This window comes from Equus asinus, chromosome 2 (genome assembly GCF_041296235.1).
Source record: "Equus asinus isolate D_3611 breed Donkey chromosome 2, EquAss-T2T_v2, whole genome shotgun sequence".
Classification (NCBI taxonomy): Eukaryota; Metazoa; Chordata; class Mammalia; order Perissodactyla; family Equidae; genus Equus; species Equus asinus.
In genome coordinates, this window is record NC_091791.1 from 179,800,418 (window position 1) to 179,816,019 (window position 15,602).

Genomic DNA, 15,602 nt, shown 5'->3' on the forward strand with positions numbered 1-15,602 from the left:
AAAAAATCTTAAACTAGTTTTTGATTTTATATTTAAATATATCTGTTTTAGGGGATGATCCCTGGTTTTGGAACAGATTTCATGAGCAAAGGAAATGAACAGGAGTCAATGGCAAGGTTAAAGAAATTAATGACGATAATGGATAGTATGAACGATCAAGGTAAGGTGGAACATTACTTCACTTGGAGTACAATGTTTTGAATATCAGCAAGTTAAGAGTTTTGTGGTGTTCTTGTGGACAAGATGGGGAATAATTTAGACTGAAAGATTATTGTTAGGGAGATCTGTAGCTGCTTGAAAGCTCTTACTCAAAGGGTTATGATTATTGGATTGACTTTATCTTTGAGAGAAATGTCTAGAACAGTGCTGCTTTAAATGAATTCCATGGAAAGAACACTGGTTCCTCATGATGTTGATAGAAATAACTTGAAAGGGGAGTTCTGTAGTCAAATAAATTTGGGGGAATGCTAGGTTAAAAAAACTAATAAGCTTATTTATTCTAAGTCTCCTCAGAACTCTAATATGCTAACCTGAGTTGGGAATCTCTCAAAGCGGGATAGTTTAAGCAGTGTTTACAAACTTATTGTGCTCTGACACTCTCAAGGTTTCAGTCTTACAGAAGTACACTGCTCTGTCTCTGTAATCCTGTGTTGTCACTCCCTCCTGTGTTTCCAGGTCTTTCATCTGGTCCTCAGTCCATTAGCATTTCTAGTCTCATGCCCTCTTTGTCTCTCTCCCAGTCTTTTAGCACCCTTTACCCAGCCCCTGTATGCCAAACATTTATTACCCTTTTTTAGGTCTTCTGCTTTACCACTTGACCTCTGACCTCATTCACAAAGAAATACAGGCTTTTAGCATAGAATTCCCTCAACCTTTGGCTGACTTACCTATAAGGTTAGGACAGCCACAAACCGTTCTTCAAGCTTTTTCAAGGACCTCTCTCCACAAATAAAATCCTTTCCTATATCTCCAGTCTCTCCTTACCTTCTGACTTTTTTTCCCATCAGCATATAAACATTTTTAAGTTCGCATTTTCTGGGCTTTACTTTTCCCGCATACTTTTACTCTCTTTTCAGTCAAGCTTCTTAAAGGAACAGTTTGTATCCTTCTCAAACTACTGAAATCTGACTTCTGTCCCCACCACCACTCCAAGATAGATCATACAAAGATCTCCGGTAGCCTTCTCCTGGTCTTCTCCAGGGGGTGCTTTGCAGTCTTTTCTTCACAGTATTGGATGTTGGTAATCACCTTTTTTTCTTGGTCTTTCATCTTTACCTTTCTTGTTAACTCAGTCTCTTTCTCAGCCCACCTCTTAAATGAATATAACTACAGGGTTCTGTCCTCATCCAGTGCTTCTTATCATTCTGCTCATTTTCTTTAAATAATTCATCTACATCTGTGCTTTTTCTACTTAACTCGTTATTTTTTGCAGTCACTACCTCTTTCCTCAGAACTAGGCTTTCATAGTAACCCAAGTAAGATTGTGTCTTTCTTATCTCTGTATCTTCAACACTGCAAAAAGTTTTGCATGTAGAATTAATAATTGCAGCCATATCTAGAGTATTTACTCTGTCCTAGGCACTGTCCTGAGCACTTTACATATATTAATCCATTTAATCATCACAACAAGTCTTAGGGGACAATTCTGGGATCAAAGTCTATTATCATCTGGTTTTTACAGATTAGGAAACTGAGATGCAGGGAAGTCGCCTAATTTGCCCAAGGTCACTAGATAGACTGGGAAGAGCCTGGGCCTCCGACTCAGGCTTTCAGGCTCCAGAGTCTGCACTCTGGATCCCCTCCTCTCTAGGTGCTCACTAAATGGTGGACAGACATCTCTATTTACATGTTTGAAAGTTTTCCAAGGCACATCAGATCCAAAATGGAGTGCTTCTCCTTAGTGCGCGACACTTCCATCTCTCAGTCACCCAAACTAGAAAGTGGAGTCAACTTAGATTTCTACCCATGCTGATATTCTGTCTCATGGTTCTGTGGATTATGCAGATAGAGGAATTGAAGGGCCTCACTTTTCTCCTTTTGGTTGTGTCAGTTTTGCTTCATTTATTTTGAAGCTCTTTTGTTAGGTGCAGACACATTTAGGATTATTATGTCTTCTTGGTGAATTGACCCTTTTATCATTAGGTACATAATGTCCTCCTTTGTCTGATACTAATACAGCCACTTCAGCTTTCTTTTAATTAGTTGTTTGCATTGTTTGTCTTTTTCCATCCTTTTCTTTTAAGCTGCCTGTATCGTTATATTTGAAGTGAGTTTTGTGTCAACAGCATGTAATTGGGTTATGTTCTTTTCTTTTAATTTAAAGAGATCACATTCTGGTGATCTCTTTTATCTGATATATTATTGATATATTAGGATTTAGTTCTGCCATTTTATTATTTGTTCTGTTTATTCCCTCTGATTTTTGTTCTTCTGTTTTTTCTTTCCTATTTTCTTGTGGATTACTTGAACATTATTTGGTATTCTATTTTAATGTACCTATAGTGTTTTTGACTATATCACTTTGAATAGTTGTCTTAGTGGTTGCTCTAGGTGTTACAATATACATACATATTTAACTTACCACAGTCTACTCATATCAGTATTTTGCCACTTCAAGTGGAATGTAGAAGCCTTAACATCACCTCAGATTTAGTGATTTCTACTTCCTAAATATTTCTCCTATCTTCCCTCTTCTCTTCGTCCCTGTATCCCCTGCATTAGTTCATACACTCCTCATTTCTTACCTGGATTGCTACAGTAGCCTCCTAACGTTCCCCTTTTTTTGCACTCCTCTTTTCAGTCTGTCTTCCTCACTGCCACAAGAATGGTTTTTCTAAACAAATAATTCTGGGGTCAGAATCTTTCAGTGGTTCTTTATTGTCATCATGGTGAATTCCAGACTCCTAAGCCTGGCACACAAGTTCTGTTATAATCTTATCCTTACCTACTTTTGCAACCTCTTAAATCTCTCAGCTCTTACCCATGCTTGGTTCCTTCTACACAAAACTATTTTCATTTATTCTAGGAATCTGTGTTGTGCTTCCTGGAGTGTCCCTTGCTCCTTTCTCTTCTTTACATAACTCAAACTTGTCCTTCAGGACTACTCAGCGAAGGAGAAACTGCTAGCATGGAGTCTGTCCTGACTTGCCTTCTTCTCTAAATTGTGTCTCCCTCTGCTGTTTGCGTAATTCCTTCATATTGCTTACCATGATGTGCTGATACTAGCTTATCTTCTTTCTTTCACTCCTTTTGAGCTCTTGGAAGGAATACGATACATATTTCCTAAATATTTTATAGTGAAGATATGACTTAAAAGCTTCATTTATGAAATGGATTTAGAGGTTTTAATGAACTCAAGTTTATTGTGAGATAATTTGATCTTTCTTTGTTTTTCATTGGTAATCAAACTTCACCTGGATTTTAGGTCACTTCTGGACAATATGCTTAGAGGGTATAGACAAAGGAGAAGATGTATTTAGGAACTCAGGATAACAGATGGGGTTCTAAACCATGTTATAAGAGGAACAGTCAAAAGAATTGGATATTTGTCCAATTCTAGAGAAAATTGCTAGGAGGCACGGTGGCTCTCAAATATTTGAAAGCCTTATTCTTTGTGCTTGGCAAGGAGACATCTAAGCAAATAGGAAGAAGTGCCATGCAAACATAGTTCATTTTAATATGTGAAAAGATTTTCCATAATTACAGGAATAATAGAATGGCATAGATTACCGTGTTTTAGATAGTGGATTGTCTCTCCTGGGGGTATTAAGATTGAGACTAGATGACCACTTATTGGGAGATGTTGTAGAGAGAATGCAGACATAATAGAAATTTTGACTATAGTCCATCCCATCCCTGAGATTGTATGCAACTAAGGCCGGAAGAAAGGCACCTCATGTTCTAAGAGTTATCAAAACTCTGGAGGGAATTAACTCATTCTTTATGTTACAGAAAGGATTAAAATACTAGTAGTAATTATTTGATTATAGGAAATATAACAATTACTCTTTTGATTATAGATAGAACCTACCTACTTCTGCTAGCTTATATGCCTACATTTGTGATTTAAAGGTTAATAGTTATTTAGAGCTAAGGTGAGCACTTTGGTTCTTTTTGGAAATATACCTTATACCTTTGGTATATGTTCTGAGGAGCAGTTGGATATGAGTTATATAAAAGGTGGACGTGGTTTTCAGAATGTTCTGTTTTACTTAAACTGTAGGGTGAATACATGTGTATTTGTTTTATTGTTTTTATAGCTTATGACTATTATAAATATTCTTTTGAATATATTCCATGTTTAATTTTTAAAAATCAGATGGAAGCATGGCAGATGATAATATTTGTTAACTCTGGTGGTATTTTGACCATTATATTTGTTTTTCTGTGTGTAAGATATTTGCACATAACTGCTTTGGTAATGAATGTTAATTGCATGTAAGTGAAAGTAATTGACCCTTGCTTACAGAACTTGACAGTACCGATGGTGCCAAGGTTTTTAGTAAGCAACCAGGAAGAATCCAAAGAGTAGCAAGAGGATCAGGTGTGTCAACAAGAGATGTTCAAGAACTTTTGACACAATATACCAAGTTTGCACAGATGGTAAAAAAGATGGGAGGTATAAAAGGACTTTTCAAAGGTAAGAAAAATAACAAACTTATCATTAGTTAACACACTGAAAGGAAAGAAAGAAGTTGAGGAACTAAAAGTGACAGCCAGGGAGTACTGCCAGTATTGGAAAATATATTGCTGAATTTTCTGTTATGTATTCAAGTACTTCCAGGGTTTATAATGTGATCGGTGATTTATCTGTTTTCAGCTTCCAGATAATAAACGCTAATAGTTAAAAAAACACACTTAGGGCCAGCCCCACGGCCTAGGGGTTAAGTTCAGTGTGCTCTGCTTCGGCGGCCTAGGGTCAGTTCCCAGGTATGTATCTAGACCACTAGTGGGTGGCCATGCTGTGGCGGCAACCCACATACAAAATAGAGGAAGATTGGCACAGATGTTAGCTCAGGGGGAACCTTCCTCAGCAAAAAAACCCCAAAAAACCCCAAACACACTTAATGACTTTATTTTTATGAAGATATGTATTAAGGAAAATTTAGAGAATATAAGAAAGTATAAGAAAAAAATTTAAAGTACACATTACCTTTAGTGCCTAGAGAATCCCTTGGGTCCTATTGCAAATAAAATTTGATACAACTAGTGTTTTCTTCTGATACATTATGACTATTTTTCCATGTTGTCAAATATTCTTTAAAATAAAATTTAACTGCTGAATACTGTTCCAGTCATGCAGGTATCTTTGTTTAGTGCAATGCCTCTTTGTTGGATATTTAGGCTGAGTCATCTGCTTCTGTCTCAGTATCAGTTCTTCCGTCAGTTTCTGTGGAGTCTTCCATGAAGCCAGGGATTTTGTCTGTTTTGATCAGAGACATAGTAGGTGCTAAATAAATTTTGTAATAATTTAATATTTCCAATTTAATGGTCAAATGCTTTTTCATTATGTGTTTTTTAGATTACTACTCAAATTTAACATTTCTTCATACATCTACTGGTTTAATTTTCCCTTGTGAACCTGGTTAGGTTCCTTGTCTGTATGTTCCATTTTTTTCCCCTTCTTGGTTTGTAATAACTCTTTAAAATCCTTGGTTTATGCCTGCAGATGTTTTTCGCAGTTTTTCATTTGCCTTTTATTTTTATGTTTTTTAATGAACAGAAGTTTTCAGTTTTAATGTAGCCAAGCCTACTTATCATTTCCTTTGAGTTCTTTTATGCTTGTAAAAGCCTTTCCCATGTTGATACCACAGTAGTTACCTGTATTTTCTTCTACTCCTTTTGATTTTATTTTTAGGTTTTTTAAAATCCCATCTGGAATTTATTTTGCTATGTATTGTGTAAGGTAAAAAGATAAGTTTGTTTTTTCAAAGAGTTAATTAACTGTTCCAGCTCTCTCTTAATTTTTTTCTATATTATAACCACTATAAAGTGAATTTATTATTTCAAAAAATATTGATTAGGCAAGCTCCAAAGATGAACAATACCACTGAATGGCCTTCTAAAAAGGATCAGTATTTACAGATGTTTTTATCACCTTTTGTCTGGAGTACTTATTTTCCTTTCTTGCTATATCCTATTTTCTTTTTTGTGACAAGGGAGAAAAGTTAGACGAAAATGTTTAAAATTGGTTATAATTCCTGACCTCACATGCTGTTTCAGATAGTGATTAATAAACACTTTATGTCAGTTTAACATCTTTCCCAAATGACCCTTACTGTTCTTGATAGAACTACTGCAGCTCCATCACTCAGACCTTACCTAAGCATTGCTTACTCAGTAAAGGCACACCCAGGATGAAACGGGCAGTGGATACGGCGCACATCCTTGTCACACCAAACTTAATATTTCTTACAAGTTTTAAAGTCCTCAGAAACAAACCCTTATGATAAATCACCAGTGGATATAGAATGCACATCTTGCAGAGATTTATTAATTATGAACATTTTTTCACAGATTTTTATCCTGTTTTATAAAAATGTATCTTGTCTTTCATTCGTAGTTCTTAACTCATATAATTTATTCAGATTAGCCAGCTTCAATCAGAGAATCAGGGACAGCTTTGATTTTCATTTTCATAGGTGCTCCTGAGAAGTACCATAGTTACTGTTCCTTTGAAATAATCTTGCTGAAGCAGCTCTTCTTATTCATTGCTGGTGCACCAATGGTTGCGTTTGCTTCCTGTCTCTTAAGAGCACAGCAGCTGTTCTCCAAAGGATGCTCTCATCTCTTTCGTTGGCTGCCTTTTTTATTGTGGAGTTTTGACTGTGGAAATTCAACTTAAGTGTGTGGAAAAGCCATTGATAAATGGAATTGAATTATCTGTCTTTCTATTCTCTGAAGCTTTTTGTTATTTTTAATAGCTTCTTAGATATAAACAAATTTTCAAGTTCTCTCAGACTCATTCTTTCATATTCATTTACCAGAATCCAGTTTCTTTCTTGATTACCCATATCTTTAAACTCAGGTTTCTGTTCAGCATCCCTTCCTATCACTACTAAACAGTTGTTAGAGCTTCCTGTTAATAACCACTGGGTACAGTTTTGTTTACAGTGCCTCATTCACAGGTATAACTGAAAAAATTAAGAAAGATCATAGTGCTTAAGAAAGTCCCTTCAATATCCCTTAATGTAGAATATTGCTTGTTCTTTCTCAAAATTATGTGTGTAATTGAGATAGAGTGTAGAAGGGAATATGTACAAATATGTATTAGAGTGATAAAATTATAGGTGATTTTTTTCCCTTATATTTACTCACTTCACTAAACTTTCTATGTTACCTTGATTATATTACCTTCTATATTGACTCAAAACCTTTTTTTTTCAGGAGGTGACATGTCTAAGAATGTGAGCCAGTCGCAGATGGCAAAATTGAATCAACAAATGGCCAAAATGATGGATCCAAGAGTTCTTCATCACATGGGTAAGTACAAAATTGTTGTCAGTTGCTAATACCAAGTTTAGTTGATAAGAGTTGAGTTTTAATAAGCTTCTGTTGTGCTTTTATGAAAATCTGTTCAAAAGATGTGTGATATGAGGGAAATGGCCATCTGATTTCTAAGTTAAATGGTTGTAATAGTGCCACATACGCTGAAGTTTTATGCATTCCTCTGTTGCCATCTCTGATTTTTGAGCAAGCTACTTAGTCATCTTTTGCTAATGCTTGTTCTAGTGACCTTTTGCCCTAGTTTAGAATCTGGATATTTTCAATGATGAGACTTGGAAATTATATAGGGATTTTGAAACCCATTTCCACTTTTACTATATAACCTATGAAAATTTCCTTAAACTTTGTGAACCTCACTTTCCCCTCTTGTAAATCACAGATAATATCTCATTAGGAAATTGTGACAATTAAATGAGCTAATATATATGAAAGCATTTAGTACAGTTCTTGGCATATAGTAGATGTTCAGTAAATGGTGAATTCTTTTCTTTCTGTAAGTCCTATGAAATAACTCCTCCTCCTCTCCCCAGATTGATTAGTATTTACAACAAGACTCTTTTTGACTCCCAGGAGAATTTTTTTTGTTTAGATTTGTTGACTCCCTAACATGTGTAACACCTTCTGTTCTAAGACCTTTTCATGTATTATCTCATTTATTCCTCACAACTTGATGAGGTAGGTTATTCATTCTCTTTTATGGGTGAGGATACTAGGGATAATACAATTTTAATTGGTATATTCTTTAAGGCTGATGACCAAATTCCAGTCAGAACACAGTATACTTTTTAGAAGTTAAAGTATTAGGCAAAAGAAACAAATGTGTCAAGTTCTACGTAATGATCTGATTTTCCTCTCCTTTTGCTGTAGGTGGTATGGCGGGACTTCAGTCAATGATGAGGCAGTTTCAGCAGGGTGCTGCTGGCAATATGAAAGGCATGATGGGATTCAATAATATGTAAAGAAGATGCCTTAATATAAACAGACTCAGTTGATAAAATTATTTGCTGAGACCTCAGAGTTTCCCTTCTTTTTGCAAATGGGAAAAAAAAGTATTTTTCTGGCCTGTCTTGCCCTTTTTCTTTCTCTTCTTGTCTTTTTTCCCCATCCTTTTCATTTTCTTCCTTCCTTCCTTCCCTCCCTCCCTCTGATGGGGGGGGGGGCATACATGGTTTTGGTGGAAATCATTATATTTTTGCCTTAGATTTTCTTCTGTTAGTTTTCACTATCATAACACTTCTTAAGTTAAACAAATCATGATGTAAAATTTTAGTACTTAAAAGTTTTTAATTGTCTCAGAGGCCAAGCATTACATTTGTAAACAGTCCTGGTCAGTAGTTAACATGATGTCTCAATAAAAAGTGCTGTAAAATAAACTTCAAAGTCATTATAAGTTGAGGGGTTGTTAACTTTCTTTATGGTTTAAAATTATCAGTGTATCATGTTAAAAGGCACACAGAAAGCCAATAGCTATGTGTCATTTAAAACTATTCCTAGAGGTATACCTTTAATGGGAAATGTGGTAGAATAACTTGACCATTAGTATTAGCAATTTTTGTTTAACTTAGAATAATTAAGATAATTTTGCCATAGAAAATCTTAGCTCTTCCATTTAAATTGAAATTGTGAATTTAGTTACAGTTCTCAATATAATGTTTTGTATATAACTTGCATTTTCTTACCTCATATTTTTGAAGCCTTAATGGCAATATTTGGGGGTTTTTTTAAAGCTAATTTTGTTGTTTCTTACATACCAAAAATCTGCTTGAAGAAATTGAAGTACTTTGATGATAATAGCTCATGTATAGACCTCCTAGTGGGAAAATAATTGCAAATAGTAGGCTCTCACTATTATACATTAAAAATAATGAGACTATGACAAGGTTGATCTGGTTGTTGGTTACTTTGGATTGCTGCACAGTTCATTCAGAACAATGGCTTTTACATAAGTTATGGAATTAATTAAAAATACTAGGATAATTATTATACATATTCATTACTGATGTCGTGAAGATCATAGATCTGGTATAGCAGTGTGTTTTGAACTAGGATGAACTGATTCAGCAAAGGATTGATTTAGTAGGAGAGAGTGAAAGAAATAGCTAGTCTTTATACTATTAATTTTTTATGTCTCAAGAGTTTTTAAAAAGGTCTTATAAGCCAAAGTATCTTTAAAAAATAATTACATAAAGAATGCAGCTGATTTTCCTGTATACTTGGGCAAAGATTTTATAACCCATTAAATTATTTTCACCAGCTAAAAACTAGAATATCTGTATAGAACACTGTATACCCTGTAAAAGTGATGTATCTTGTGTTTTGCAGAAATGTCATCACGAGTTCCAGCTAGAGAAATTTGACAATAGAGAAAATACTGTTCTCTAAATTAGTTTCTCGTTAAACTGATGCATACCACATTTTCTGGGCATGCATTTTTGTGATTTCTGTCCTCAGGGTACCACTTTTGCATTTTGACCAAAAAAGAAAATGAGACACCTGGTCAAACTTTATGGCTTCAGGCATTGTTTTAAGTATTTTTGTGTCTGATGCAAATTATGTTTTTCAGAAGTAAAAATAACAGTGGCAAAGGACAACTAAAGGCCCAGAACACCTAGTTCAGCTTCCATTTTTCTTTCCTCTTCTGTAAAATGAGGGAATTGGAGATGCTCTGTAAAATTCTGATTCCATTAATTCCTCTACCTGGCATCTTTAGTTACAAAAGCTATCCTTCAGTTCTCACAGTTTTTATCAAACTACTGATTTTTGACAGCATAAGTACTACATACTAAAATCAAATTCTTTAATAATTTGAACAAATTTCCTTTATTTTTCGCTATTGTTAAAATTGGTTCCTTAGCTTTTTGGTATCTGTTATATTCCCAGCTTAGACCACTAGCTAGATCTGACATTGTACAGCATTGGATTCTTCCTGAATCTTATGTTACTTAAATATGTACAAACATAAAACTAGGTATAATTCCTTAGGCTTAGAATGCTTATGTAATTGTAAAATAAAAACAAACAAATTAATTATCAACAAACTACAGTACCAAGAAAGGGCAAGTCAACAATTTAACTTGGTGGATGTCAGTGTTCTCCTGCAAGTGTCATATTTGCTGGCATATAAGATATAAGGTGTATATATACACAAAGCATTGCAATTTTATGGAGAAATTTTTTGGAAAAAATTAAGTACTTTTCATCATGTAGTAAAAGTGATTTTAAAGTGTATTACATAAACCATTATTTTGTTAAATAAATACAGTATATTGTAATGTGAGAAGTCCTAAGTTCTGATATGCAGTAATATTTACTAACCTTGAATAGAAGTATAGTGGCACATACCTAAAAAGAAATGTAATATTGGGGCCGGCCCCATGGCCAAGTGGTTAAGTTTGAGTGCTCTGCTTCGCGGGCCCAGGGTTTCACGGGTTCGGATCCTGGGCGCGGACATGGCACTGCTCGTCAGGCCATGTTGAGGCGGTGTCCCACATGCCACAACTAGAAGGACCCACAACTAAAATATACAGCTATGTACCAGGGGGCTTTGGGAAGAAAAAGAAAAACTAAAATCTTAAGAAAAAAAAAAAAAGAAATGTAATATTATCAATAAATACTGATATGAGAAGGCAGCAAAACCAGGAAATTTACCAGAACTAAAGTCTCATCGTGCATAGCAATGTAGGTAAAATTAATATAATATTAATAACTTATGTCAGTAAATGTAGGGTGTCTAAAAAGTAAACCATAATATAAAATAAAATTGAATGGATTTCTTTTACAGGTAGCTTTAGTACATGTAAACAAATATTTCAGTAAAAAATGGAACAGTGTGTAAAACAAATGTAAAGGAATTTCACCTCGATGCTTGTGTATGCAGTAAAAGCAAGTATTTTGCTATTTGAATACAGAGAGCAACCAAGGAATTTGAATAAGCTCTAATAAAAACTGTGTCAGTGGGAACCTTGCTAAATAACAACTAAATGTAAGTTTTAGTCTTTAAAACCTAGCAATAATTATTAATAAAGCCAAGTAAGTTATCATTATTCCAAACTGGAAAGCTGTCATCACAGCTCAAATCTAGATGATTTTGTTCATTGCTGGCATTCACTGGATTAAAAACTGAGTCATCGTCAAAATTCTGCTCTAAGTTGCAGTTACCATGTTCTGAACATTAAGCTTTTGCATTAAGGTTGAACCTAGTACCTTCTTTGCTTTTGAGCCACGAGGTACAGGAATGATGCATTTATATCTCAAATGTTGGGGGATTAATTTAAATTTTACTTCTAGATCAGTGGTCTAGTCCATGGCTTGTTGCTTTTGTAAAGTAGTTATTGATGTGATTTGAAATTTTGCTAACAGTTTTTTCCCCACACTTTGCCATTAGGGGTAGGGAACAATTTGTGCTCAGTGTTGAGTACTCCAGGCCCTATCCCTCTCTACTGACCTCTTATCTGTAATACAAGCATATTGAGTACAAGGTAATTTTTGGATACTTTTAAAGACAAAATACACCTTGTAAGCTGGTAATTATGGCCCATTTCCTTTGATAATATTAATGTGCCACACAAGTTCTTTTGAATTTGGCATGCCTATGCTATTGTCTCATTGCTTTTCTGTCTGTTCGTTTGAAAACATCATTTGAAGAGCATGTTATATCTTTTAGCTTCACCTGGCTTACAAGATTCTCTCATTAGCCTAAAACAATGCATTTCTCAGTACCAGTTGGCTCATAAATGGAAAAACAGTGAAGAAGTTGCACAGCAGTAGCTGCTTGTAAAAGGAGTAATTGAGATGAGCCTGACGCTAAGAAAATCTCCTAAGGGGCCTGAGACTCCTGTGACACTGCTGCGTAAAGGCTTTTCCTTCTCATGGGAAGTGGAAGGAAGCAATATCCTGTGACTGTGGTCTCTTTCTTAAGCAACGTATGCCAAAGTTTTGTGAGCGTCTTTCCAGAGAAAGGTTCTGTATCTGCATCAAGTGAGGAGAACATGTACTGTCTGTGTATTTGCATAGTTTAGGAATCATGCTTGCTTGCTTTTTGTGATTTTATATTAGAATGAGGGAGACGTGCTCCTCCGTGACCCAAAAAAGGTAAGAGTTGGTGTTGGATATATTCATGGGCCCATAATTTCTGACTTTGGGAAATCAGTTAAGGGGTTCAGAATTTTGTTGCTGGCAGAAATGCGAGAAATATCCGTCTGTTTCCTGACACTGCATTTAATGGGAAACACAGAGTGAGAGACCCTGCAGTGGATGTGCATCCCTTGGTTTTCTGCAGTTTCTTTCTTAGTGTGTTAAAAGAAACAACGGATTGTTTTGCACTGAGATTAAAAGGCATCCTTAATTGTGGAAATCCTTATTATATCCTTTATACTTGTTTTTTAGATTATTATCAGAAGACTCCTAGGATCTACAGACTTCAGATTAAGATGTACAGCTCTTCAACCTGATATTACTGCATTCAGGCATAGTGTACCAAAAAACTAATATTTTATGACTACCACCATATAAAGAATTTTGGTAGTTGATTATCAATAGTACATTCTTATGACATTAAAAAATCTGACCAAATTTCAATTAAAACCCATGTGTTCACCTAGCATCAAATAAAACAAGTTCACTTGGTGTTTTCAATTACTTCTTACATGCAGGGCCTTAAAGCTTACAAATGGCTGTCTCTTTAATAATAGACTTCAAAAAATATGCACTTTATTAATTTCCATCCAAATCTCTCCAAATACCACACTCACTTTTGGTCTCAGAATTATCTGCCCCCCTATTTCTGACATTTTCATTCTCAGAAGGACAGAGTGGCTAAGAGTGTAGGCCATGGAATCAGACTGCCTGAGTTTGAACCTTTGCTCTGTTGCTTGCTTACCAGCTGTGGCCCTGAGCAAGTTACTTTAACCTCTCTGAGCCTTCGTTTCCTCATATGTAAAATGTTGGTAATTATACTAGTACCTCAGAGTTGTGAGGAAGAGTTAATGCAAGGAAAGCCCGTAGCGCAGTACCTGGCATATCAGGCTCCATGAATGAAGCCACTGCTGTGATTTAACCATTTCTTTATCTTTATGCTTAAAATCAACCGAAAATGTATTTTAATTTTTACCACCTTATTTTTTCTTGTGCATCATTGATAATGAAAATATATCTCCTATCTGAGGGTTGGGATAACCTTAAAAATACTCTCTACTAAAATATATATATTTAGATATGTTAAAACCCTAAGAAATTCTTTTTTTATTTGATGGACATTCCTGGTTATCGAATTTTATTCAGCTTTGTTTTCCCAGCTTTTCACAGAACTAGGTAGATCCAAATTTACCTTTTAGCTCTACATGCATCATTAAATGATGAATTTAGACTGCAATTATGTTTTCAAGTAGATAAATTATATCTGAATTTATTTTTTGTCATAGTGACAATACAATTTATACTACAAAGTGAAAGAGGGAACGATTTGGCATGTTGCTTTGTTGCCCACTTTTAGTTGAGCTATGACAGTATGGAAATGATGATAAAAATGTAAATCGCCAAAATGAAACCATTGGAGTTTCCATGGTTTTCCATTGCTGTGCGTTGTTGGTTTGTCATAGACTGCTCCTCAATTGCATATTTGTGTGACAAATAACTCTTCTGAGGAAAAACTTCCAGTTCATGTTGGAATGTGACTCGCATTTTGAATTTTCAGTAAACTAAGAAATATACTTGTTAACCATGAAAATAAGTTCTGATGCAGCAGTGAAAATTATTTGACGTTTAATTGCCAATTCAAAATAAAATCAGGTATTTATAAACATTCCACAAATTTTTAGTAATAAAGATTGTTATCCTTGCCAGTAAGAGGAAAGGGATTTTGAATACAAGTAACGTAGAACTGCCCTGTTTATGAAAGCCAATTCATGAAGTGTTTAACAATTGGCTCTTTATTTTTTTTTTCAATTTATCGCAGAGTTTGTTTTTGCTGTTTTTGACTGTCTCAACCCCTTGCTAATGCCACTAGACAGCATCAGATCATGTTACTAAAACTCATTTACCTCAGCAGCAAGCTCCTGTGGTTTTATTACCAGAAAATAGATTTTGAATGTTCAGTCAATTTTTAAAATGTAGATGGTTTTCAAATGATCACCTTTTGTTCTTCAGGCTTTCGTGTGGTTTTTAGGTTATCATAGTTATATGCAGGATCGAAAGTGTACAGAAATCTTAAGCAGAGTAGGGAAAAAGGATTTTTGCACAGGAGAGAAAGGAATATTTAATGTTGTAGGGGTGTTGGACCTGCTGGTGCCATGCTGAACAACAGACACCACAGGCCATAACTTTGGGGAGCATTTCTGAATTTTGACTTGCATGAAGACGGAATTTAAAGTATTAAATGAAGCCCCCCACTGTGACCAAAATGTATTTTCTGACCTCTACAATTCGTGAAAAGTATCATACTAAAACTACAATAAAAAACCATTTATCTGGCCATGCTCCAACTAGTTTGTTAAAGTAATGCAGTGATCATTGCAATCATGACTTTTTAATTTGATTGAACACTGGGAAAAACGGGAATAATCAGGGATGCCCCCTCAACACACCCTCCCCGCCCAGAGATAATAAATTGTTCCTCACATTTGTCAAAATGGAAGCTTTTCGCTGCCCTCAGCTCTCCTTGAGGTCTCACCTTTTCCTACAGTTATAAAGTATTTCAAACAAGTGTAAGCAAAACTCCCCTCTGAGGCTCTTATTTCAAGGGTATTTTGCCTAGACTGAATGTTAGAAATGGAATAAGTAGCATGAGCCGTGCATTTTAAACCATGTCTTCAGCAACCACATCTCATCGCAAGCCCTCGTGCACAGTAGGCAGCTGTTCTCCTTTCACAAGCGCGGAAGCCACGGGCGGCGAGGGGGAGCGCCCAGGACGCCGCGGGCGAGCGGCTGCGCGGGGCGCGGAAGCCAGCTTCGAGGCGCAGGTACGAGGCGTGACGTCACTGGTGGTGCCAGGCTGCGGCTCCGCGAGCTCGGCCCCGCCCGCGAGAGCCGGTGGTTGCGCCTCCCAGGCGGTGGGCAGCCGAGCCGGCCCCGCCCCTCGAGCCGGCCCCGCCCCCAGGCCC

At 35.9% G+C, this 15,602-nt stretch overlaps 1 protein-coding gene across 3 annotated transcripts in view; it reads left to right on the forward strand.

The window, feature by feature from the left end:
* LOC106827099 (signal recognition particle subunit SRP54) overlaps nt 1-15,602 on the forward strand; it is a 79,206-nt gene that overhangs the window by 32,296 nt on the left and 31,308 nt on the right. For 2 of the 3 annotated variants that reach the window (XM_014834756.3, XM_014834755.3), the window contains 4 exons: nt 52-160; nt 4,469-4,639; nt 7,387-7,482; nt 8,374-10,778. In XM_014834756.3, coding sequence (XP_014690242.1) covers nt 52-160; nt 4,469-4,639; nt 7,387-7,482; nt 8,374-8,465 — 468 coding nt within the window. In that variant the 3' untranslated portion in view covers nt 8,466-10,778. Of the gene's footprint in view, nt 1-51; nt 161-4,468; nt 4,640-7,386; nt 7,483-8,373; nt 10,779-15,602 lie in introns of those variants that run through there. The other variant, XM_070504245.1, reaches the window with a different exon arrangement.